Below are 22,251 nucleotides of genomic sequence, written 5' to 3' on the forward strand. Positions count from 1 at the left end.
TGCCGTCTCCAGCCGCCGCCTCCGAATGCCCAGCCCCCACTCCCTGGCCCCAGTCCAGCCCGCTGGCCACGGTCCACAGAGAGATGAATGGGTGGGGGTGGGGGCTGTGCCGGGCGACGGTGCCCATGAGCGGCGTTGGGGGGGGGGGGGTGCGGGCAGGCGGGGGCGGGCCCCTGCAAGTGTGCCCCGTGGCCACGGGCAGGCGGGCGTGTCTGCAGACTCGTGTGTCTGCCGAGGTCTGCGTGTGACTGTACACGGTGCCCAGGGGGTGTATTTGTGCATCTGTGATAGATGTGCATCAAGTGGATATACGCGAGCGTCTGTGTCTGCGTTTACGCGTCTGGGTGTCTGCATCCGCATGTGTGGGTGGCTCTGTGTGTGTTTCCGTGTATTTCTGAACTCGTGTGCCTACGCGCGAGCACGTGAACGTGTCTGAACATGTGTGCGTGCGCCCAGGTACACGGCTGTCTGTGTATCTGCACGTGTGTGTCTGTGCATATACATTTAGGTACTTGTGAGTCTGTGCATGTGTATGTATGTGTCTGCGTGCAGTATCTGTGAGTGTGTGTGTGCGTATATCCACACGTGTTTATGCGCTGTCACCGGGGTGCTGTCTTAGTATCTGGAGGCGTGTAGGTCTGTGCGTCCAGGTCCGTCTGGATCAGTGTGGGCTTATGGGAAGGAACACGTTGCATGTGCTTGCTCTGCGCGCGTCTGCCGTGGGTCTCGGGAAACACCGAAGGATGCGTGTGCCCGCGGGGTTGGGAGATGCCTGTGTGGGCCAGGGCACGTGCGTGTGTGTGCACATGTGTACGGTCCCCGCTGAGCTGCCCAGCCGAACTGGCCCTCCTGTCCGCAGGGCTGCTGTCCCAGAGCCTGGAGTTCAGCTCTCCCGCGGACAACTACACGGTGTGCGAAGGCGACAACGCCACCCTCAGGTACCTCCCTCCCCCCCCGCCCCCCCCCATCTCGGGGACTCAGAAGATCACCCAGTCCGACTCTTCACCTTCCTTAGGGGAAGCCGTTCTCCCCATGCAGAAGCATCCTGGTCCCTGTCACTCAGGAGAGGTGGTGAGAGGCACCGACTCTGGGCCTGGCTTCCTGTCTGGGCCTCCGTGTCCCCATCTGCCAAATGGGTAGAGGAATGATAACCACTGTAGAGGCTGTTGTGGAGATTCAAGATTTTGCACACACTCTCTGAGTTTAGAAAGCAAGGCATATTGTGACTGCTTAGCAAATGAGAGCCAGCCTTATTTCCCCCCAGATCAATGCTGCTCCCCACACTGGGTCTGCCCCCCTCTCCGGGCCTCTGTCCCCTTCTCTGGATCTCTGCCTCCCTCTCTCTGGATCTCTCTGTCCGCACCCCCCCTCGGGTCTCTCTGTCCACCCCCCCTCCCGGGTCTCTTTCCCTTCTCCCCGGGTCCTTGTCCCCCTCCCCCTGGATCTCTGTCCCCCTCCTTCTGGATCTCTGTCCCCCTCTCTCTGGATCTCTGTCCCCCTCCTTCTGGATCCCTGTCCCCACTCTCTGGGTCTCTGTCCCCCCCCCCCGGGTCTCTGTCCCCTCTCCTCAGGTCCCTGTCCCCCTCCCTCTGGATCTCTGTCCCCCTCCCTCTGGGTCTCTGTCCCCCTCCCTCTAGATCTCTGTCCCCCATCTCTGGGTCCCTGTGCCTCATCTCTCTGCATTTCCGTCTCTCTCTCTCCCAGAGTGCCCCAGATACTTTTCCAGTTTCTAGCACCCAACAATCACTCAGTAACCATCAGCTACCATTTCATTGTGCACTTAGGCTCACACTTTCCCTCTCTGAGGCTCAGTTTACCCACCTGGAAAGTGGGCACAGTCACCTCGGCCTCACGGGGCTTCAGTGGGAACTGACCGTGCAGGAGGCCTTCCTCCCCCCACCTCCGAGCCCCCACGACGGTAGAACCTGGGGGGGCAGGCTGGGGTGGGGGAGACAAAAACTGTCCTCCCGTGTCCTCCCTGAAGCTGCTTCATCGACGAGCACGTGACCCGCGTGGCCTGGCTGAACCGCTCCAACATCCTGTACGCTGGCAATGACCGCTGGACCAGTGACCCGCGGGTGCGGCTGCTCATCAACACGCCGGAGGAGTTCTCCATTCTCATCACCCAGGTGGGGCTCGGCGACGAGGGCCTCTACACCTGCTCCTTCCAGACCCGCCACCAGCCATACACCACTCAGGTCTACCTCATCGTCCATGGTGAGCCCTCAGAGGGGCCCTGGGTGGCGGAGAGGGTGGAGGGCGCCGGGTGGGGGGGGGGGTGGAGACTGTCGGTATCCTCGCCAAGTGCCCGCTCCCTGACCCTGGGGACACGTGGTGTGCGAGGCGGACACACCCCCTGCCCTCGCAGATTTCAGCCGAGCAGAAGGAGGGACAGGCACCCGGAAAGTGACCCTTCAGCATGACAGCTGCTAGGACAGGAGAGCTACAGGGGTGAGGGGGTGCTCCGAGGAAGATCGCGGTCATTCGCTCAGCTCTGTTGGTTGAGCGCCTGCCACGTGAAGGCACTGCTCCAGGCCCTGGGGCTCGAGGGGGCAGGAGACAGAGAGAGTAACGGGACAGAGCTCAGGGGGCTGCCCCACGTGGCACCAGAAATGGTCTGGAGGGCCGGGGGCTGGTGGACAGACAGGAACCCAGAGACGGAGACAGCCCAAAAGGGCCACGACGAGGCCCGACTCAGGAGCCAGACCACCCCCCCTGCTGAGGGACCCTGAGCATCCGAGGAGGCCTCGGACTCGCCATCTGCAGAGGGGGGAGGACTGTCACACGTCAAACCCAAGACTTCGTCAACTGGAAGGGGCAGCTTCATTTTACGCTCTGCCAGAAAAGACAGAAAGCACCCCATCATTTAAATGCTGGCCTCTCATGTGGTCTGATTGGAGCCACGTTCAAATGGCTGGAAGAAATAGCCGTACACATTCTAGCTGCCGACCCTGGCAATCTCTGGGGCGCCTGGGCGGCTCAGTCGGTTAAGGGTCCGACTCTTGATTTCCGCTCCGGTCACGATCTCACGGTTCGTGGGATCGAGCCCCACATTGGGCTCTGTGCTGACACTGCACAGCCTGCTTGGGATTCTCTCTCCCTCTCTCTCTCTCTCTCTCTAAATAAATAAATAAATAAGTAAACTTTTTTTTTTTTTTTAAATAGCAACATTAACCTCAGAGGGTGGTAGGGTAGTGAAGGTTTAATGAGCTAACTTTTGTACAACATTTAGAACGGGGTTACCACGCTGGAAGCACCATATGAGTATTTGTTATATCAACTAATTGTTTAATATAAGAATAACAATTAATAAATAAACGTAGACAGAGATAAGGGAGAAAGTCAAACCAGAGGGCAGAGGAACCAAGTTAGGAGGAAGGTAGAGAGAGAGAGACAGAGACTGAGAAAGAACGAGAAAGGCAGAGATCAGGAGTTAGACCAGGAGCCAGACCCAGAGGCAGAGGAGAAACACAGAGGAATTCTTACAGAAAGACAGAGGAAATAATTGGCTGGACTCCTGGGTCTGAGGGAGGAGGGGCTGGGGGTCCGGACTCCTGGGCCCTGGGAGGCCGTATTCACCCTCTTGCCACCTCTCCCCTCCCGGCCTGCAGTCCCCGCCCGCATCGTGAACATCTCCTCGCCCGTGACGGTGAACGAGGGAGGCAACGTGAACCTGCTCTGCCTGGCCGTGGGACGGCCGGAGCCCACAGTGACCTGGAGGCAGCTCCGAGGTGAGGACCCCTCCCCTGACCCAAAGCCCCTTTCCCCACTCCACAATCTGGGCCCCTCGATTCCCCATATCCCTAGCTAGACTCCCGGACTCCTCCTTTCCCCCTTCCCTGGTCCCCCAACCTTGGTCATGGTTTGATTCCCCCACCCCCACCTGATCCCCTTCCCTGGTCCCCCAACCTTGGTCATGGTTTGATTCCCCCACCCCCACCTGATCCCCTTCCCTGGTCCCCCTAACCTTGGTCATGGTTTGATTCCCCCACCCCCACCTGATCCCCTTCCCTGGTCCCCCAACCTTGGTCATGGTTTGATTCCCCCACCCCCACCTGATCCCCTTCCCTGGTCCCCCAACCTTGGTCATGGTTTGATTCCCCCACCCCCACCTGATCCCCTTCCCTGGTCCCCCAACCTTGGTCATGGTTTGATTCCCCCACCCCCACCTGATCCCATTATTTTACCAACAGCCCCCAGAGCCTTAGAGCCTTCACCACCTGCCGTCCCAGGCCTGGGCCATTTCCTCCAAATCACCTGCTAGATTCCAGCCTGCCCCCCGTCCCCACCGCCAGTATCCCTGGTCCCCCCCCAGCAGCTCACATAATTCTGGGTTCTGAATCCCTACCACTAACCCTGAGTCAAGCGATGGCCAGTGGCCCCTACCCCTATTCCCATCTCCTGGTCACCTCACTACATCTCGCCGGATTCCCTAGCCCATCAGTTCTCAAAGTTTGGTCCCCAGACCAGCAACAGCAGCATCACCTGGGAGCTTGCCAGAAACGCACATCCTGGACCCATCCCAGACCTAATGAATGAGAACCCCACCTCACCCCACCTGATCCCCAGCTCCCCGCCCATACCACCACCACCAGTCCGTTTTAACAAGCCCTTGGGGTGATTCTGGTGATCGAGCTGAGAACCACTGCTCTAGACTACCCCCAAACATAGCAGCAAGGTACCGGAACCTGAGATTCCAGATCGCCGGATCTCTCTCACCACCGTTTTCACCTGGATCTCCACCACCATTCCCCAGATCCCTAGATCCTCATTGACTGGGTCTTTGGAGACCAATGGTGCTTATCACTCAGCCCAATAACTAGGTGTCAGATCCTGGATCCTTTCCCGCTGGGTCATCTGAGCCCCACAAGCCTGGGCTTGAGATCCTGGCTTCCTGGATGCCCTTAGTCCAAAATGTCTTCTGAGCCCAGTGATGTGTTATAAGACCCCAAATACCCGGATTGCTGATCCCAATCACTAGATCCTGATTCACTGAACCCAAGAACTAGATCCCAGAACTCTGGATCTGCCCCCACCTTCCACCCTCACCCCTGCCTTGGGTCCGTATTATCTGGAGCTTTCCGAGCACCAAGGTCCTGGGACTGTCCCCACTGGGTGCTCTAAGCCTCATGATCTGAATCATGAGCTCCCAGATCCCTGGATCCTCCCATTGCACCCCCCAATTCTAGGACCCTCCCCGTTGGGTTCTAGTTACTAAGCCCCACACCCTCATTCCCTGCCAGACCCCTAGCAAGAGATCCCAGGCTGCTGATTCACCCCCCACCCCAAACCTCCCGCAAACCCTTCCTGGCTCCCACTGACCCGGGCACTCCAGGCCCTGCGGTGCCTGCCCCGCTGATGTGTGTCCGTGTTGTGCCCGTGTTGTCCCGTGTTAAGTGTTTGTGTCCGGCCCCGCCCCCACCCCTTCCCTCCCCGCACAGACGGCTTCACCTCAGAGGGCGAGATCCTGGAGATTTCGGACATCCAGCGGGGCCAGGCCGGCGAATATGAGTGCGTGACTCACAACGGCGTTAACTCTGCGCCAGACAGCCGCCGTGTGCTGGTCACAGTCAACTGTGAGCCCCTTGGCACTGGGCACGAAAGTGGGGGCAGGCCCTGGGTCCCTGGGGAGGGGGAAGGGGAGTGCTGGACTCCTGGGAAGGAGGGAGGAGGGAGATGGGGACGGAACCCCCGAGTCCCCACCTGGCTAGGAGAATTCGCTGACTCTCACCCCTCACCAGATCCTCCGACCATCACGGACGTGACCAGCGCCCGCACAGCCCTGGGCCGGGCCGCCCTCCTGCGCTGCGAAGCTATGGCGGTGCCCCCCGCGGACTTCCAGTGGTACAAGGATGACAGACTGTGAGGACAGCACCGGGTCCGGCCCGGGTGGGGGTGGGGAGGTGGCCGAGCCCTAGGTCTCGAGAACTGGGGGAGTCCAGCTTCTGGGGGATGGGGCCCAGCTTCTAGCGAGACTGTGGGGACTTGCTGAAAACCTGGGTGTCACAATGAGCGTTGGAGCCTGGTCTCAGGCTGTTCAGGGAGAAGTTCAGGGGTCGATGCTGAGGCTGTGGCGGGGAAGCTTCAGAGGACCGTTGGGGCTGGGGTCCAGCAGAATCTGGGAGCCCGTAGAGATTGGGGGCCCACGCCAGGAGAGTCCAGTGTCCCTGAGGGGCCCCTAGGGGTGCCTGGAGAGAGGGGTGTCAGTACGAATGGCCCAGAGATCCATAGGGGGCTAGAGCCTGAGGCTAGGGGCCTCTGGGGTAGGGGGCAGAATACGGGGTCTCTGGGAAATCAGGGAGCCTGAGAGCTGCGTGCAGTGGGATCTGCGCCCTGAGGGGGTCCCAGGCCAAGGTTCCAAGGCCCGGTCCCTGACCCGGGTCCCCGGCAGGCTGATCAGCGGCACAGCCGAGGGCCTGAAGGTGCAGACGGAGCGCACCCGCTCGATGCTTCTCTTCGCCAACGTGAGCGCCCGGCATTACGGCAACTACACGTGTCGCGCCGCCAACCGGCTGGGAGCGTCCAGCGCTTCTATGAGGCTCCTGCGTGAGTCCGAGAGGGAGGGGCGGGGCCGGGGCGAGGGGGCGGGGATCGGCGGGAGGGCGGGGCCGGGACTGTCCCCCAGACGGACTGCCAACTTAGGAAAGAGGTCGACCCTGAGACCCAAGCAAGGCGACTGAGCAAGAAACCCATTCCCTCAATGAATGTCGATTCACTGAGTGCCCACTGAGGGGAGGGCTTTCGGCGCTGGGGACACAGCAGTGCCCAAAGGAGACAAGGTCTGGGGACTCGCAGAGCTTATGGCCTAGTAGTAGTAGAAAGGCAGTAAATAAGTAGACACTTAAATAAAATAAAAAGCAAACAAAAACGTACATAAAGAAGCACCAAAAAAAAAAAAAAAGTGGATATCGATAAGGGTGATGGAGAAAATAAATAAGGATTGGAAATGGTAGCGTTAGATAAGCTCATCATCAGAAGTTTCCTAGAGAGGATAACATTTGAACTGAGACCTGAATGGTCAGAAGCAGCCAGCCCGGCCAAGATCTGCGGGAAGAGCTTTGCAGGCAGAGGGAACAGTATATGGAAGGGCACAGTGAGAAGGCTAGCATGACCTGAGCACAGTGATCACGTGGAGGCTGAGATGAAAGAGGAAGGGAGGGGCAGAGTCTCATGGGCCATGGAAAGGATTTTGGATTTTATTCTACTGCAGAGTGAGGCCACCAGAGGCTATTAAGCAAGGGAATGAATGACCTAGTGGTTGGTGCTTCAAAAGAGAAATCACTTTGACTGCTATTTAAAGAATGGCCTGTAGGGGGGGTGCAAAATGGAGGCAGGAGGCTCCGCTCTGTGGCACAAAGTCTCTGTATGCGGAGACGTTTTGAAGGTGGAGGAAGAAGGAAGTAGGGGTCGAGGCGATCACAGGTTTCGGCTTGAGCACCTGGGTGGCTGGGCACGTAGTAGTAAAGTATTGAAGTGGAGAGATGCTGGGACGGGTGCAGTAGCCAGTCTCGGGGAGGAAAGTCAAGAGGACCATTTTGGACGTGCCGACTGCAAGACCCTTGGTGGCCATACTGGATAGACCGAAACTGTACGACGGAGAGACCGACGTGGAGAGAGCCCCGGGCTGAGGCGGTGAAAAAGAACATCTGGGAAAGACGGAAAAAGAGAGTGGGACTGAGTGGCAGACAGAAACAAGTGTCGCTAAGTGTCTTAGCGTCTCTGCCCCCAGAGACAGGGCAGACACAAGGCACCGGGAAACACACATGGGGGTCTCCCCTTCCCAGGCCACCCCCGCGACCCTCTGTCTTTCCCCAGGCCCAGGATCCCTGGAGAACTCAGCCCCGAGGCCCCCGGGGCCCCTGACCCTCCTCTCCGCCCTGGGCTGGCTGTGGTGGAGGATGTAGGAAGAACCCAGCGCAGCTCGCCTCCCCCCTGCGAGGGGCCTGAGGCGGAGAGCGAGAGAAAAAGGGAGAGCCAGCGCCGTGGGTCTCGAGGGGGCGGAAGAGCTCTCTGCCACCGAGGAGGAAGAAGAGAGGAGGAGAAGCAGGAGGAGGAGGAGGAGGAGGAGGAGGAAAGCTCTTTAGAGAACCCATCACTGTGAGGGATAACGCAAAATTATGCATCTTTCTACAGCCATTTTCGCCACCGTTCACGTTTCCGATTGCGACCCACCCCCGGCCACCCCACACCCCTCTCTTAGCTCAGGCTGTCAACTGGATCGTGTGTATGTAGTGGGTGTGTGTGAGCATGAGCCTGCACGTGTGTGTATGTGTGGGGGGAGGGGCTCAGCAATCTTCCCTCCCCTAACACCCCCATGCCCACTGCCCCCCAGTGCTGCTGCCTCTCTCCTCTGGCTGGAGGTAGGTATGTGGGCTTCGCGGCTGGAGCTGTGAGGGGAGGTTTTCCAGGCCCCCTGCTTCCCCAGTGTATGCACGCACCCCACCCCTTCCCCTCCCTGTTAATAGAGTGTCTCCTGGGCAGGTTGGGGGTGGGGAGGGGTGTCACGCTGTCACGCTCGCCTGTCAAGCTATCATTCAGCCTCTGCGAGCAGGTGAGCGATCTCCATCTTGGCCCGGGGCCTCATTGCTGTCAACCACCAGCTGCCTGTAGCCAGAGGCCCCATCGCTGGCTCAGCAGCCTGAGACCTTCCCACTTTCCCTGCCCCCCACCCCGACTTTCTGGCCCCCTCTGGGCCAATCGGTGCTTCCATCCAACTGTCAGACCGGTGCCTGTGGCCACCTGTCTGTCTCAGTGCTTTGCCCTCCCCGACCCCCGACTCCCCTTGGCCGCCCGCAGCACCAACCAGCTGCCCTCCGTGCCCCCGCGGCTTCCCACGGGTGTGGGCTTGCTGGTCCCCCACTCCCCCACTCCCTGGCCTCTCTCCCAAAGGCTGACCTGACCGCCCTCACACACACTCACATAGACACACACACACATACCAGCGACCGTGGCCAGCAATAGGCCCCCCGGCTCCGGCTGCACTGCAGCTGGTGACCGGCTGTGTTCCCCCCCCCGAGGGTGGGCAACTTGTCAGGAGGGCGTGCTGAGAGGCTGTAACCCCAGCTCTGAGGTGGGAAGACACGATCTTGGCACACATCACACAAAGTAGGGGAGAGAGAGGCGTCACACAGGCATCCCCAGTCCAGTCCAAGATGTCAAGTCTCCAGCTCCGACTCCTGGGGGACCCGCTATAGACATTCGCCCCAAACCACACTACCCACAGCTTGGTGGGGGGGGGGGGGGGAGGAGCTCAGAGCAGGGGCAGGGGGGCAAGGGGCAGTGACTGTACCTCAGACGGGGGCGTGGGCCCCATCCCACATTGTCTTCCATTCCCAGGGTCCAGGGGATGGGGAGGGGAGGGGGAGGGATGCAAGGGAGGGGGCGGGGGGCCCTGGGGGCCGTGTGTTCCGATTCATGGGGAGTGTTGAGACCACCACACCAATAAACGCCTTTTTCCAAAGTCTCTGCCTGCAAGTATCCGTGTCATTAAGGATTTGAGTGAGTGGAGGGCAAAGGGTCATGGTCATTGGTGGTGCCTCTCCAGCATCATTTCTGCCTTCTCTGTCTTTGGTAGATTTTGATTGGCTTCAGCCCCTCGGCTAATGAGTTCCAGAGCTGTATGGATTCACAAGATGCTATTCCACTGGATAATGTAGCTCAATGGTGTGAGGTGTATCTAGATGAGTTGCTTTTCTCCATTACATGGAAGATCTTGGGTCTGTGGGGATAGCAATGGTGGGGAAGATAGCACGTAGGGCCTGAGAATGATACAAACACTGAAATACAGAGTGGCAGGGGGAGGGGGAGCGAGCTAAAGAAACTGAGTCCATGATGCCATCGTTCGAGTAGCTGGACCAAAATTTACCTGATGCCCACTTTCACTTACATAAGCAACACAGCCCCCCTCTATGTAGAAGCCAACGTGTGTTAGGTTCCTCACTCTAGTGGTTAAAAAGGAAATGAAAGCTCTGATACAGAAATGATATCAAGGATCCAGGTACCCAGGACCCCAGGCTTCACCTTTCCAAAAAGATCTAAGAGCTCTATTTCCCAAAGGCCTCTTTCACCCCAATCTTTAACCAGAATACCTCACATCCTTTCCTTCCCTGAGACAGATGCTGGTTGCCCTTGCTTTGGTTGTTTCCTCCTTCTTTGCTCTCAGACCCGCCTCCCACAACACAGGCTGAGATACTTGGTTTCCCAGCCTCACTTGCAGTGACGTGGCTAGTTTGGGGTCAATAAGGGGACTTTGCCAGTAGGCTTCCAGGAAAGTTTTTTCCTCGCTAGTGAGGTTGGTCGAGGGAAGGGGTGTGGGAAGGGAACCTTGCTCCCTTCCTTTTGCCTTCAGATACAGTTGTGTGAAGAGGTGATGCCTGGCACTGTGGCAGCCATCTTGCTACATAAGACAATATGCCAACCCACTGGGGGTGGCCGAGCAGGATGTAGAGAGCTCAGGTCCTTGATGGGGTCACTAAGTTGCTGAGCCAGCCTGAAACCACCATCCATTTTGCCACCATTTATTTTGTTTCTTGCGGCCAAGGGAATCTTCATTGATGCACTCCCTAAATTTCCAATGAGAAACCCAGCTAAAAAAGAAAGACATCATTGGGGACAGCAGCTGCAAGCCCAGCCTTTCGCTGGCACCGAAACATGTGCAGTATTTATTGATTGCCTGCTATGTGCCAGGCTCTGTGTTAAGTGCTGGGGATAAAATGACACGCACAGTCTCTGCCTTCCTGAAGTTCTCAGTTTAGAGACGGAGTCAGAGGCTAAACAAGTACTTCTGTATTTATGTTCGAGGAGCAGAAGGGTCAGGGTCAAGGCAGGTTAGGGTCATGGGTTAGGAAAGGGTCTCCTAAGGTTGTAATGGTTACATTTTTAGGGTTTCTGGACCTGATCCCAACATTGGGGGGTTCCCCCTGTGAGAAGTAAAGGAGATGATTCATTTTCAGAAATATCAAATAAAAGCTGTGTTGTCTAATTAACAATAGATTTACAACCTATTGGAAATATGTACACACCTCCCCCACCACCACAATGGACTCCCAAACTCTTAGACACTTCACTGCCTGGTTCTTCCCCTCTCCGCTTTGCGGGCTTTGCAATGGGCATGCAATGGGCATGCGCCAAAGAACAAAGGGAGAAGGGACTGAAAGTCTCTGCATCACCTCAGGGAATGTACATTTATTCCAATCAGTCTACTGTTTGCCTTATATGGGCATAGGCAACTTCCGGGTCAGGCTGTAACCTCTGTAGTACTCAGCCAATGAGGAACCAGGGGAGGGACTTGCGTGCTAGGAGACAAATCGTCTGCTGTAACTGCCCCCAGTGTGCCTGTCCGTCAGATACTCCCTCTTGCAAGAACGTTGATTAAAGCCTCGCTTCACTGTGCTCTGAATCTCCACATCCCTCCTTTGATTGGGTTGATGGGCTTCTTTCTAGCAGCCCAACACCAAGCAATTCTCAGACACCAACTCAATTCCGACACTCTACCCAGCGGTAGCATCAGATTCTCCAGGTGAAGGGTGCAGTTCTACGAGATTACCACCTCCATACCCCACTTCAGACACCAGCTGCAAGCTCCAAACTGCCACCTGTGCTCCTGACCAACTGGCTACACATCGGAAGTTCCAAAGACCTCTTCCTTAGATTTGGTTAATTTGCTAGAGTGGCTCACAGAACTCAGGGAAACAGTTATTTACATTGATCAGTTTATTAAAGGATATGATAAAGGATAGGAATCAACAGCCAGACAAAGAGATACACAGGGCAAGCTCCCAAACAAAGGAACTTCTGTCCCTGTGGATCTTGGAGTCCAGCTTAGTGGTACGTGGGAGCACTCTGGTTCACCAAGAGTGGAGGCTCTCCCAAAATGGACCAAAGCACTGTTCCCTCGGGTTTTCATGGAGGCTTCATTATATAATTATGATTGACTAAGTCACTGGCCATTGGCTGATTCAACCTCCAGTCCTTCCCCTTCCTGGAGATGGGGGGGGGGGGGGGCGGATATGGGTCTGAAAGTTCCAGATCCCCCATTTGCAGGTTTGACCCTCCAGGCAACCAGCCCCGCCTTTGGGGGCATCCAAAAGTCACCTTCATTAATAGCAAGAAATGGGTATTTTGCTTTTATGGCTCTGAGTCATTTTCAGAAACCATGGATCAAGACCAGATATATCTGCAAAACATATTTTGGTCATCTGAATGACCAAATATATATTTCCTATAAATCACTGAAGTGGACAGCACAGGGCAAAAAGTGGTATTTCAAGCAGAGCAACCTCTGGGGCAAAGCCCTGGAGGCCAAATCCAGCATCTGGTGAAAAAAAAGCCTTGTGTTAATCAAGTAGCAGGGGTGAAAGTGCAGGAGGGGGTGGTCAGAGGCCAAGAGGCCAAACCATAAGGCTTTGAAAATCACAGTGAGGATTCAGGAAGATTTCTGAAGGGCAAAGGGCAGCCACGGAAGGGTTTAAAGAGAAAAGGACCCAGTCTGAGCTGTTTTAAGATGAAGACCCTGGGGACGCCTTAGCGGGCTCAGTCAGTTAAGTGTCTGACTTCAGCTCAGGTCACGATCTCACGGTTCATGAGTTTGAGCCCTGCATTGGGGTCTCTGCTGTCGGTGTGGAGCCCGCTTGGGACCCTGCCTCCTTCTCTCTCTACCCCACCCCCACTTGCACACGCTCTCTCTCAAAAGTAAACATTAAAAAACAAAAAAAGACAAAGACCCTGGGAGCTGCATGGGGGTGGCCTGGAGAAGCAAGTGGACGTAGGAAGGCCCCTCGCTTGCCTAGAGGGTGTGCAAACCACAGTGGTAGATCAGCGGGGGTCTCTCCCAGCCCAGGAGCCACAGCGGCTTGGTTGTGCAAATACAAGTGGAGTCTTCTGCACTGAGAAGGAGACAGGAAGTCCCACTTTCAGGGTCCAGTCTTTAGTCACAGCAGGACAGGATGGCCCTGCCTACCAGGAAGTCCTACCCAAAAAATCCTGTGCAAAGCAGGTCACACCTGTGTGGCTGCCCGAACAGTCCTTGGGCGCCCACCCAGAGAGATGACTGGACTGGGGCCAGTGGCCTGGAAGAGAAAGGAAGGGAAGGAGACAACCTCAGAGGTTACCCTGAATGTGACATGCTGAATGTGACATGACTCACGCTTTTCTAGTGCTAGCTCACGCTATTCAGAAATTAGCCAGGTTCCCTCCACTTGCAAAAGGAGAATAAAAAAAATGTTCACCCACCCTTGGGAGAGACAAGACATGCAACAACCCAGCTTTTTCAGGGAAGAAGACATTCCCTCCCACTACAGAAAGAAAACGGGAGTTTTGCCAATTTTTATGGAAGAGTAAAGGAGTATTCTCTCCTTTGGAGGTAAGCTGGAATTTCACTCTTAACATGACAAAAATTGGGTGGGAATTCCTGTCCGATTTCTATATATTTAAAAAAAAAAGGTGGGGGGGAATTTACTAATTTTGTAAACCAACAAGTAAACCTGGAGGAAGAGAACTCAGACCATCTCCTCTCCCTGATTAAAACATAAAAGGGGAGACCGGGTGGCTCAGTCGGTTAAGCATCCGACTTTGGCTCAGGTCATGATCTCACAGTTCATGGGTTTGAGCCCCGCGACAGGCTCTGGGCTGAAAGTGCAGAGCCTGGAGTTTGCTTCGGTTTCTGTCTCTTTCTCTTTCTCTCAAAAAGTGAATAAACGTTAAAAAAATTTTTTTTTTTAATACAAAAGCAAACAAACAAAAACCATAAAAAGTTCCACCCCTATTCCAGAAGGACACTGGGGCACCACTCACCTGGTGAGCCTTGTTTGGGCTAGGGTCCTCCAGCGGGACTTTGAGGGGCAGAGGCAGTGGCGTCTGCACTGGGGTTACACTCTGCATCTTCTTTTCCAGTGGGGGAACCACAGGTGGCAAAGAGGGGGGATGCTTCTTTTTCTTCAGAGAGTCTCCTGGAAAGAGGAGGAGAAACATAAACACGCGATTGGCTGTACCAACATACTAACCCAGCCAATGAGCAGGGAAGCAAGGCTGAGAGGCGGAGCCTTACTGATTGGCTGATATGGAGGTGGAGGCGGGATGAATGACCTTGACTGCGCTGATTGGTTCAGCCAGGTCTCCAGCGGGTCTCTTCCTAGGACCCTCCCAGATGGCCCCTCACTTACCCCTAAAGCTGCACAGGCAGCAGATGCACAGGTAGAGAAGCAGTGCCAGGAGCGTCAGGCCCAGTAGGGAACCCAGGACGATGCCAGCAATGGCCCCTGGGCTCAGGGTGGGGCCTGGAAGACCAGAGAGGATAATTAGAAGCAGGAAGAACCAGAGCTGGAGCCAAGTTTCCTAAGCTCCCTGCTCCAACTATTTTATAGGACCCAAGAACCTGGGACCCCAGACTCTTGATTCATTGCGCATTTACTGAGTAACTGTGGTGTGCCTGGCACTCTACTGGTAACGATCCATTGGTGAGCAAACCCAGATCCCTACTCTCATGGGGATTCATTTTCAGGGAAATCAGAAATGAAGGCACAAATTAATATCCTAATTATGGGTTATGCTATGACAAAAACTAAATGTGCTATGACAGAAATAATGTGCTATCATAGATATAGAGTCAATCTTCTGCAAAGACTCTTATTTCCAAATAAGGTCACATTCACAGGTACTGAGGGTTAAGATGTCAATATAGCTTTCTGGGGGAGACACAATTCAACCAATCAAGTCAAGATGAGATCATGAGGATGGGCCCGAACCCAACCGGACTAGTGTCCTTACAAGAAGAAGACAGAGGTGTGCACAGGGAGGCGGAGGCTGTGGAAAACTGGAGGCAGAGACCAGGGCGCTGCAGCTACAAGCCAAGGAACTCCAAGGATTCAATCCAAGGACTAATGGCCATTATCAGAAGCTGGAAGAGGCCAGAAAAGCATCTACCCAGAGTCCCAGAGGGAGCACGGCCCTCATTTCCATTAGAAGGAGGACTGCCGAGTTGTGAGAGAGTACCTTTCTATTGGTCCAAGACACCCAGTTCATGGTACTTTGTTAAAGGAGCCCCAGAAAATGGATACAAGCAGAGAAGGGGGATAAACGAAACAGACTGAGGGTAGCAGCCCAGGAGAAGCCTCCAGCAGCCCCAACTCACGGGCCTGGTAGACTTGGCTTTGTGATGGGGTCCCTGGCTGGCCCCCCAGGGTGGGCAGGATACGGAAGGCCCAGGTCTCAGGGTTCCGATGAGGAAGGGGCACCACAGCTGACCGCTCCTGAGGCTCCAAGGTGAGCAGGGTGATCCAGTCCCTGTAGGTGGTGGCTCTACCCAGGTCGGGGCCTTCTGTTCGTGCCTGGACCTCAAAACCACTGATCAGGGCCCCGCGTTCCACATCCCAAGTCAGCACTGCTGCATTCCGGGTTCTCTGCAGCCTCCACGAGGAGATGGAAGGTCCTGGAGGAATTAAGGTGGGGGCTGGATTTGTGGGTCCTAGATGGGAGAGGGAAGGGGGCCGTGGACCTGGACCCATAGGTCCTGGGGTAGAGGGTCTGGAGATCCAGACTTCTAGGCCTACAAGAGGAAGGGGACTGAGGGCTTGGACTCTTGGATCTGATGGAGAAGGGGCTGGGGACCGGGTTTGAGGGAAGAGAGGACTTCTGGGTTCTGGGAAAGGAATGGACTCACCAATGAGGGTGATCTGGTTGCCCCCGGCACCCAGCGCCCCACTGCACAACACGGAGTAATTTCCCAGGTCCCAATCCAGGCTGAAGTTGCTAATGAGGAGCCTGCGCCCATCTGGGCTGAGCCGCAGGCGACCCCCTCCTCCTGGGGCCACGGGCCGCCCTTCCCGGGCCCAAGATGCTCTGGATGGTGGAGGACAGCCAGTGACCTCCAGCGCCACCTCTGCCTCCCCCGACCGTGTTTCCTCCACTGCAGGACGCAGCAGCACCTCCCGAGGGGCCTCTGCAGGTAGAAGAAACCGGGCCGAGTCCAGACCTGACCCTGGAGACACTGGAGTCAAAGACCAAGTCCTGCCCGCTTTGGTGAAGCAAAGAGCTGTGAAACCCCAACACGTCAGCCAAATGAGGAAGCACTGCCCATGTCTCAGTCCATCATCACCTGCTCTCCTTAGCAAGGACTTATTAGATACATACTATGGCCCAGGTGCTGGACTGAGGAACTCATATTATTCTCAACCATTTATTGCTCTGGACACGTAGGAAGATGTCAGCCCTCTTCCTGGGTCCAGGAAAGAAACTGTGGCCCCTTCCCCTGCTTGAGGTATTGGTGCTTCTGTAGGTTTGAAGACAAAGGAAATCTCTTTTCCTGGAGTTAGAAGTCCACCTTTCTCATTTCCTAAAGGAGCTAAAATGTATACCCCTTCCCCAGGAAACAGGAAAGAAACCCCACCAGCTCTCACCCGGGGTAACCGTGCAGGTGCGCGTGGTCACCAGGTGGCGAGCGAGGCAGGTGACGGGGACGCCGCTGAGCCGGGGGTGAGCGGGGACAGCCGCCTGGAGCGCAGAGGGCGCCGGCCCTGCGCGGACGCCTTCAGGGAGACCCTGGAACTGCAGGGAGGCCGCGGGGACCCCGCCGGGCCACGAGCAGCGGAAGCGGAGGCTGCGGTCCCCTGGACCGCCTTCCACTGAGCACTGTGGGGACCCCGGAGGCAGATCTGTGGAGCAGAGAGAGAGAACAGGGGCTCGGCCTCTCTCCCCTCGCCCCTCGAACCCCTCATCTCCGCGCGTTCACGCCCACCCCTCTTCACCTGGACCCGCCCCCTAGGCGTCCCTTTTCCCAGAAACTTCCGGGCTGAGTGGGCAGCGGCAGCCCCACTGACTGCCCCTCTCTCCTAGAAAAACATCTTTGCACGGATTTCTTTCCTTGCAAACATAACCCCCCCGCCTTCCTTTCTAGTCCTCCCCCTTCCACCAAGTTACTGGGAGCCATCAACCAGACATCTATGCCCCTACGGATGCGACACCCCTCCCCCCGACCTCTTCTAAGATAACTCGGCCCTTTCTAGAATGGCCCAGCCCCCTTCTCTTATGACTCCTCCCCTTTCCCCAGGTAATTTTTAAAAAATATTTATTTATTTTGAGAGAGAGAGCATGAGCAGAGGTAGGGGAAAGAGAGAGGGAGAGTCTCCCAGGCAGGTTCTGCGCTGTCAGCACGAGCCCAAGGTGGGGCTCGATCTCACTAACTGTGAGATCATGACGTCAGTTGAAATGAAGAGTCGGTAGCTCATTGACTTAACCACCCAGGGGCCCTCAGGTAATTTATTTGCTGATCCCACTTAACAGGCCCAAGCAACTGAAACTCCGTCCCTTTCCGGCCTCCACTCTTCACCATTTGATCCTCCTCTTAATTTGTTGAGATTGCTCCTGGCCCGGGAATCTGGCCCCCTCCCCTCTCGTGACCTTCCTCACCCAGTCGAGCAAGTCCCGCCGGCCCTCGTTGGCCCCGCCGCTTATCCCGGGCATCCCCGCCCCTTTTACGGGGAGTCTCCTCCCTCCCTTGCTGGCCCCGCCCCTCTGCTGCGGCCCCGCCCCCTCGGCGAAGCCCGCTCCGTCCCGCCCGGGCCCGCTCACCTGCCACGGTGAGGTTGAGCAGAGAGCGGCGGCGGCGGCCTGTGCGCGGGTTCGCGGCGAGGCAGGCGTAGGCGCCGGCGTGGCCCGGCCCGACCGCGGGCAGCAGGAGACGCGGGCCGGCGGGCACGGCGGCCTCCGTCGGGTCGGCCAGGCTCCACGCGATGTCGGCGGGCGGCCGCGAGGCGGCGGTGCAGCGCAGGGTCACGTTACTGCCCTTGGTGACATAGAGGGCGGGGGTGGCGTCGCGGTCCGAGGAGACCTTGATGACCGGAGGATCCGGGCCGTCTGAGTGGGGGAGGGGTCGGAATCGGGAGAGTTGGGGTCACCCGGGACTCCGCCACGACCCGCGAGGACTGGACCTCCAACAACCCCCTCCTCCCCAGGGAGTCGGGACCCCGAGCGCCCAGATCCTAGCCCCCTACTGGAGGCATACCCCGACTCACAGAAGACACTGACGTCGGCCGCAGCCTCCGCGTGGCCGAAGGGGCTGCGGACGCGACAAGTGTACCGGGCGTGGTCGCTGCGCACAGGGTGCCCGATGAGCAGCTGGTCGCCCTCTGTGCGGATCCGCGGTGGCTCCGCTCCCTCAGGGTCCGCTGCCTCCAGGGTGCGTCCGTCCCGGCTCCAGCTCAGCTCCCCGCGACCCGGCCCCCACCCTCTGCAGCGCAGCCGGAGTTCGGCCGCCCCCTCCTCTATCTCCGGGGCCTCGGGCTGCACAGACAGCTGGGGCAGGGGCTCTGGGAGAAGGGGAATGGGCTCAGGACCCGGTCCCTGGCCCCCTCGTCCCCCAGATCCAGGACTCCAGGCCCCGGCCTTCACTCCTCACACCCAGGACTTCAGGGCCCCAAGCCCAGGATTCCTCCTTCTCAGGGATCCACTAAGTCCCCCAGCGCCCGCCACCCCCCCACCCCCGCCCTCCCTTCCCCCACCCCCTCTTTTCCCAGAGACCCGTGATTCCAAGCCCCCAGGAGTCTTGATCCCCAGGCCCAACTTCTCTCAAGAACCCCTGTCTTGGCCCCCAGCCCCTATTATCCTTCCTCCCTCTAGCCTAGAAGTCCTCTCTCCCCTGTCCAGGAACCCCTTCCTCAGGGGAGAAAACAGGTCAGACGGCAGTGATCTGCCCAAAGGTCTGGCAGAGCAGACCCTGCGGCCTGCACTCTGGACCTCAGTGCCCACTTACCATATACACCCACCATGAACTCCCGAATCTGCCGGGAGACCCCAGCCCGAATGACCTCGGCAGTGTAGACCCCAGCATCCTCTAGCTGGGCAGAGGCAAGTTCCAGGCCCCCCTGGGCCTGGTCAAATCGTAAGCGGTCCCGGTGAGCAGGATCCAAGCTGATCAGGGGGGCCCCCGGCCCCAGGCCTCCAGCTGCCAGCACCTTGGAGCCTCGGCGCCAGACCACCAGAGGCGCGGGAGGGCCAAGGCTGGGAACTGGAACCAGAGGGAGCTGGATGGTGGTCCCCACTAGCACCGACAGAGGCCTCCCCACCTGCTGGGGGAAGCTTTCCACTGGGTGGGCTACTGCAGTTACTTTGGATTCGGGCTTCTGGGCAGATATTTTAAGATCCTGATCCTTAGGGGAGAATTGTGAACCTGGGGTCTCAACTTCAGTCTCCAGGGCCTGAGCAGAAATGTTTGAAGCTGGGGTCTTAACCGAGGACGGCTCTGAGTTTTCGGCAGGAACTTGAGAACCCAAGATATCAGAAAATACTTCGGAACCAGGGACCTCAGGGAAGGTAGGAGGATCCGGGCTCAACTTTTGGTCCTCAGCAGAAACGTGTGACCTAGGCACGTCGTTAAAAGTTGAGGTCTCAGGAAACCGTTTGGAATGAGGGATAGCAGCAATGGTTTTTGAACCTGGAGACTGCTCTGGAAATTTCCAGTCGGGGGGGTTGATGGAGGAGACTTTCGAACCTGGGCCCTGGAAAGAGCTTTCTGAGTCCAAGGAGAAATTGGTTTGCTGAACTCCAGAAGAGGCTCTGTGGGTGACGACCCCTGCTCCGGAGGCTGCAAGAAGAGGAGGGGAGGGCGTTGGGGAGCTGCCAAGAGAGCGGACTGGTGGGGAAGGGGCTGCGCAGGGGACTTACCCAGGAGCAGGAAGAGCAGCAGAGCCCGTGAGGTGTCCATGGTGCTGGCCGCACCTGTGAGGACACTGCAGCGAGACTCCAGGACCTGCACCTGTGCCTCCCAGGTCGACAAGTCCGACAGGACTGGTAGCTTCCTGGGCGGGGAAGGAAGCCAGACCCAGAGGGAGGTGCCCCCACCCCCAATCTAGTGGCAGAGCCAGCCACCCCCACCCCACTGGTCCTCGTCAGCTGGTCCCATCTGACTCTGCACTCCCCACATGCGAGGTGAAGATGGCGAGAAAGGAGTCCCAGTGGAAACGTGGTGGTAGCAAACCCATGGGGGAAGGGAGCCAGGAAGACTTCTTGGAGGAGGGTGAGGTGACCCTTCAGAGAGTCCCACCTCTGATGGCCTTGGCCTCAGTTCGGGCTTCCTCCTCCTCAGCTTCCGGCTTCGAGTCCACTCTGTCCTGCCTGCAGCACCTGCATTTGACCCTGCTCCTGCTCTGCTCCAACTCCTCCCATGGCTCCCTGCTGCCCTCAGAACCAAGTCTCAATTGGCTCCCTCCCACCCAGTCCCTCTCCAGAGACCCATAGCTGCATCTCCGTGCCCCCCAGGGCCTCAAGTGCCCTGCATCCCCCTAAACTCAGCGCCTTCCCTCCAACACAGCCCCCTTCCCGGGCTCTCCATCTCAAGTGCCGTTGCACCATCTACCCAGAGGCTGTGGGGCGTCTTCCCTCCTCTCTCCCCATCGCCTCCTGCTCTGCCCCCTGAATCTCCGTCACAGCCTTTCCTCTGGGTTCCCACTGGCCAGACCGTAGCACAGGCCCTATCTGCTCTCTCTGCCTCCTCCCTCCAGCCTCCAAATCTCCACCAGTGCCAGTCCCTGGATCCTCACATGGCCCCTCTTTCTGCCCCTGCCCCTCCCACAGCTCCCCTGTGCCCTCAGGAGACATCCGAGGACCCTTCCAGACCCTGAGTGGCCCAGACCCACCCACTCCAGCCACACCCTCCACCCTCTCACTCTTTGAATACCTTGCCATTCTCATGCCCCATCTCTCCCGTCCCAGATTTGTGGGCACTCTTCTCTACCTGGAATGTTCTGCTCACTCCCTGCCCCCCCCCAACAACTTGTCCTGCAGCCTCACCTGATTAAGAATCATAATAATAATTACCACTTCTCCCGTGCCAGGAACCATGCGAAAGGCTTCCCAGGCATGATCTGGCCAAACACTTCCAAACACCCTGTGAGCTGGGTGTCATTATCCTCGTGTTACAGGCTAGGAGACTATGGCTCAGAGAGGTCAAGGGACCTGGAGGAGGTTGCACAGCCAGAGACAGGAGTTGGGCTTTGGCTCAGGATGGCCAGACTGCTCACTCCTTCAGAAAGCTACCACCCCATGGGGCATCTGGGTGGCTCAGTCGGTTAAGTATCCAACTTCGGTTCAGGTCATGATTTCACAATTCGTGGCTTCGAGCCCTGCATCAGGCTCTGTGCTGACAGCTCAGAGCCTGGAGCCTGCTTCAGATTCTGTATCTCCCTCTCTGTCCCTCCCCCACTCATGCTCCATCTCTCAAAAAAAAACAAAAACATAAATAAATAAATAAATAAATAAATAAATAAATAAATAACATTAAAAAAAAAAACACACAACGAAAACAGAAAGAAAGAAAGCTACAACCCCATGCTGGGCTCAGGATCTCTGCTCAGCATCCAGTCCCCTGAGCTCACCCAGGGAGTTCTCACCATGCTGATGGTAATGACAAAGGTAATAATACATAGTGAGCATTTTCTGTGCATTAGGTGTGGTTCTGGAGGTGCTACATTAATTCGCTCAAAACCTCATGGGGGAAGTTTTGTAACTTAAAGATGCCAGCAAATTCCTCCCTTACGGAGTCTATGTCCCCTCCCCGTGGATCCAGGTAGACTCTTACTACCAGACCAAGAGACTACAGCAGAAGTGCTCCTGTGCCAGTGTCTGCATGGAGGCCCAGAGACGGGCATAACCCACCTCACGGGTCGTAGAACACTCCCTCCTGGAAGCCAGCCACCATGCCGTGAAGAAGCTCGAGCAGCCCACGGGAAGGAATCATGGCCCCTGGTCAACAGCCAGCTCAAGCCAACAACCCCAGCCAGCCAGCATGCAGGCCAGGTGACTGAGCCATCTCGGACACGTATCCCCGGGCCCCATTTGAGACCCCAGCTGACGCCGCGTGGAGGAGAGGCGAGCTCTCCTGCCAAGCCCTGCCCAGCTTTCAGATGTATGGGCAAACTAATGATTGGTGGTTTAAGTCAGCGAGTTTTGGGGTGTCTCGTTATGCCACATCAACCAACCAGAACATGGGTATTATTACTAACGCCACCTGAGGGAGGAGGAAATTGGCGTTCGGAGAGGAGGAACTTGCCAGGGCCTCTGGATCCAGACCCCAAGCCCTTAACCACTACACTAAGCTCTTACTATTTTGATCAGCCGGATGAGGAAACCGGAACTCAGAGATGCAAGGTAACTCACTCAAGATCCCACAGCTGGGAAAGTTGAGGGAGGATCTAAAATCACTGAGTCTGGGGGCGCCTGGGGGGGGCTCAGTCGGTTGAGCATCTGACTCTTGATTTCGGCTCA

At 57.0% G+C, this 22,251-nt stretch overlaps 2 protein-coding genes across 3 annotated transcripts in view; one reads left to right on the forward strand and one right to left on the reverse strand.

The window, feature by feature from the left end:
- IGLON5 (IgLON family member 5) overlaps nucleotides 1-22,251 on the forward strand; it is a 32,488-nt gene that overhangs the window by 7,026 nt on the left and 3,211 nt on the right. Inside the window, exons 2-8 of the mRNA XM_047835750.1 lie at nucleotides 860-938; nucleotides 1,985-2,217; nucleotides 3,612-3,731; nucleotides 5,442-5,576; nucleotides 5,742-5,862; nucleotides 6,392-6,546; nucleotides 7,816-9,227. Coding sequence (XP_047691706.1) covers nucleotides 860-938; nucleotides 1,985-2,217; nucleotides 3,612-3,731; nucleotides 5,442-5,576; nucleotides 5,742-5,862; nucleotides 6,392-6,546; nucleotides 7,816-7,904 — 932 coding nt within the window. The 3' untranslated portion in view covers nucleotides 7,905-9,227. The remainder of the gene's footprint in view (nucleotides 1-859; nucleotides 939-1,984; nucleotides 2,218-3,611; nucleotides 3,732-5,441; nucleotides 5,577-5,741; nucleotides 5,863-6,391; nucleotides 6,547-7,815; nucleotides 9,228-22,251) is intronic.
- On the reverse strand, nucleotides 7,580-19,781 carry VSIG10L (V-set and immunoglobulin domain containing 10 like). Of its 2 annotated transcripts, XM_047835749.1 has the most exons (11): nucleotides 19,654-19,781; nucleotides 18,743-19,573; nucleotides 18,006-18,299; nucleotides 17,563-17,847; nucleotides 16,392-16,646; nucleotides 15,656-15,934; nucleotides 15,128-15,424; nucleotides 14,160-14,273; nucleotides 13,792-13,946; nucleotides 12,972-13,067; nucleotides 7,580-7,646 (listed from the first exon to the last, which is right to left on the reverse strand). In XM_047835749.1, the coding sequence occupies exons 1-10, from the start codon at nucleotides 19,691-19,693 to the stop codon at nucleotides 12,996-12,998; spliced, it is 2,622 nt and encodes an 873-aa protein (XP_047691705.1). In that variant the 5' UTR covers nucleotides 19,694-19,781; the 3' UTR covers nucleotides 7,580-7,646; nucleotides 12,972-12,995. The 2 variants fall into 2 exon arrangements, with proteins under 2 accessions (XP_047691705.1, XP_047691704.1); XM_047835748.1 differs by lacking the exon at nucleotides 7,580-7,646 and having other exon boundaries at nucleotides 11,698-13,067.

Source organism: Prionailurus viverrinus, chromosome E2 (genome assembly GCF_022837055.1).
Source record: "Prionailurus viverrinus isolate Anna chromosome E2, UM_Priviv_1.0, whole genome shotgun sequence".
In the NCBI taxonomy this organism is placed as follows: Eukaryota; Metazoa; Chordata; class Mammalia; order Carnivora; family Felidae; genus Prionailurus; species Prionailurus viverrinus.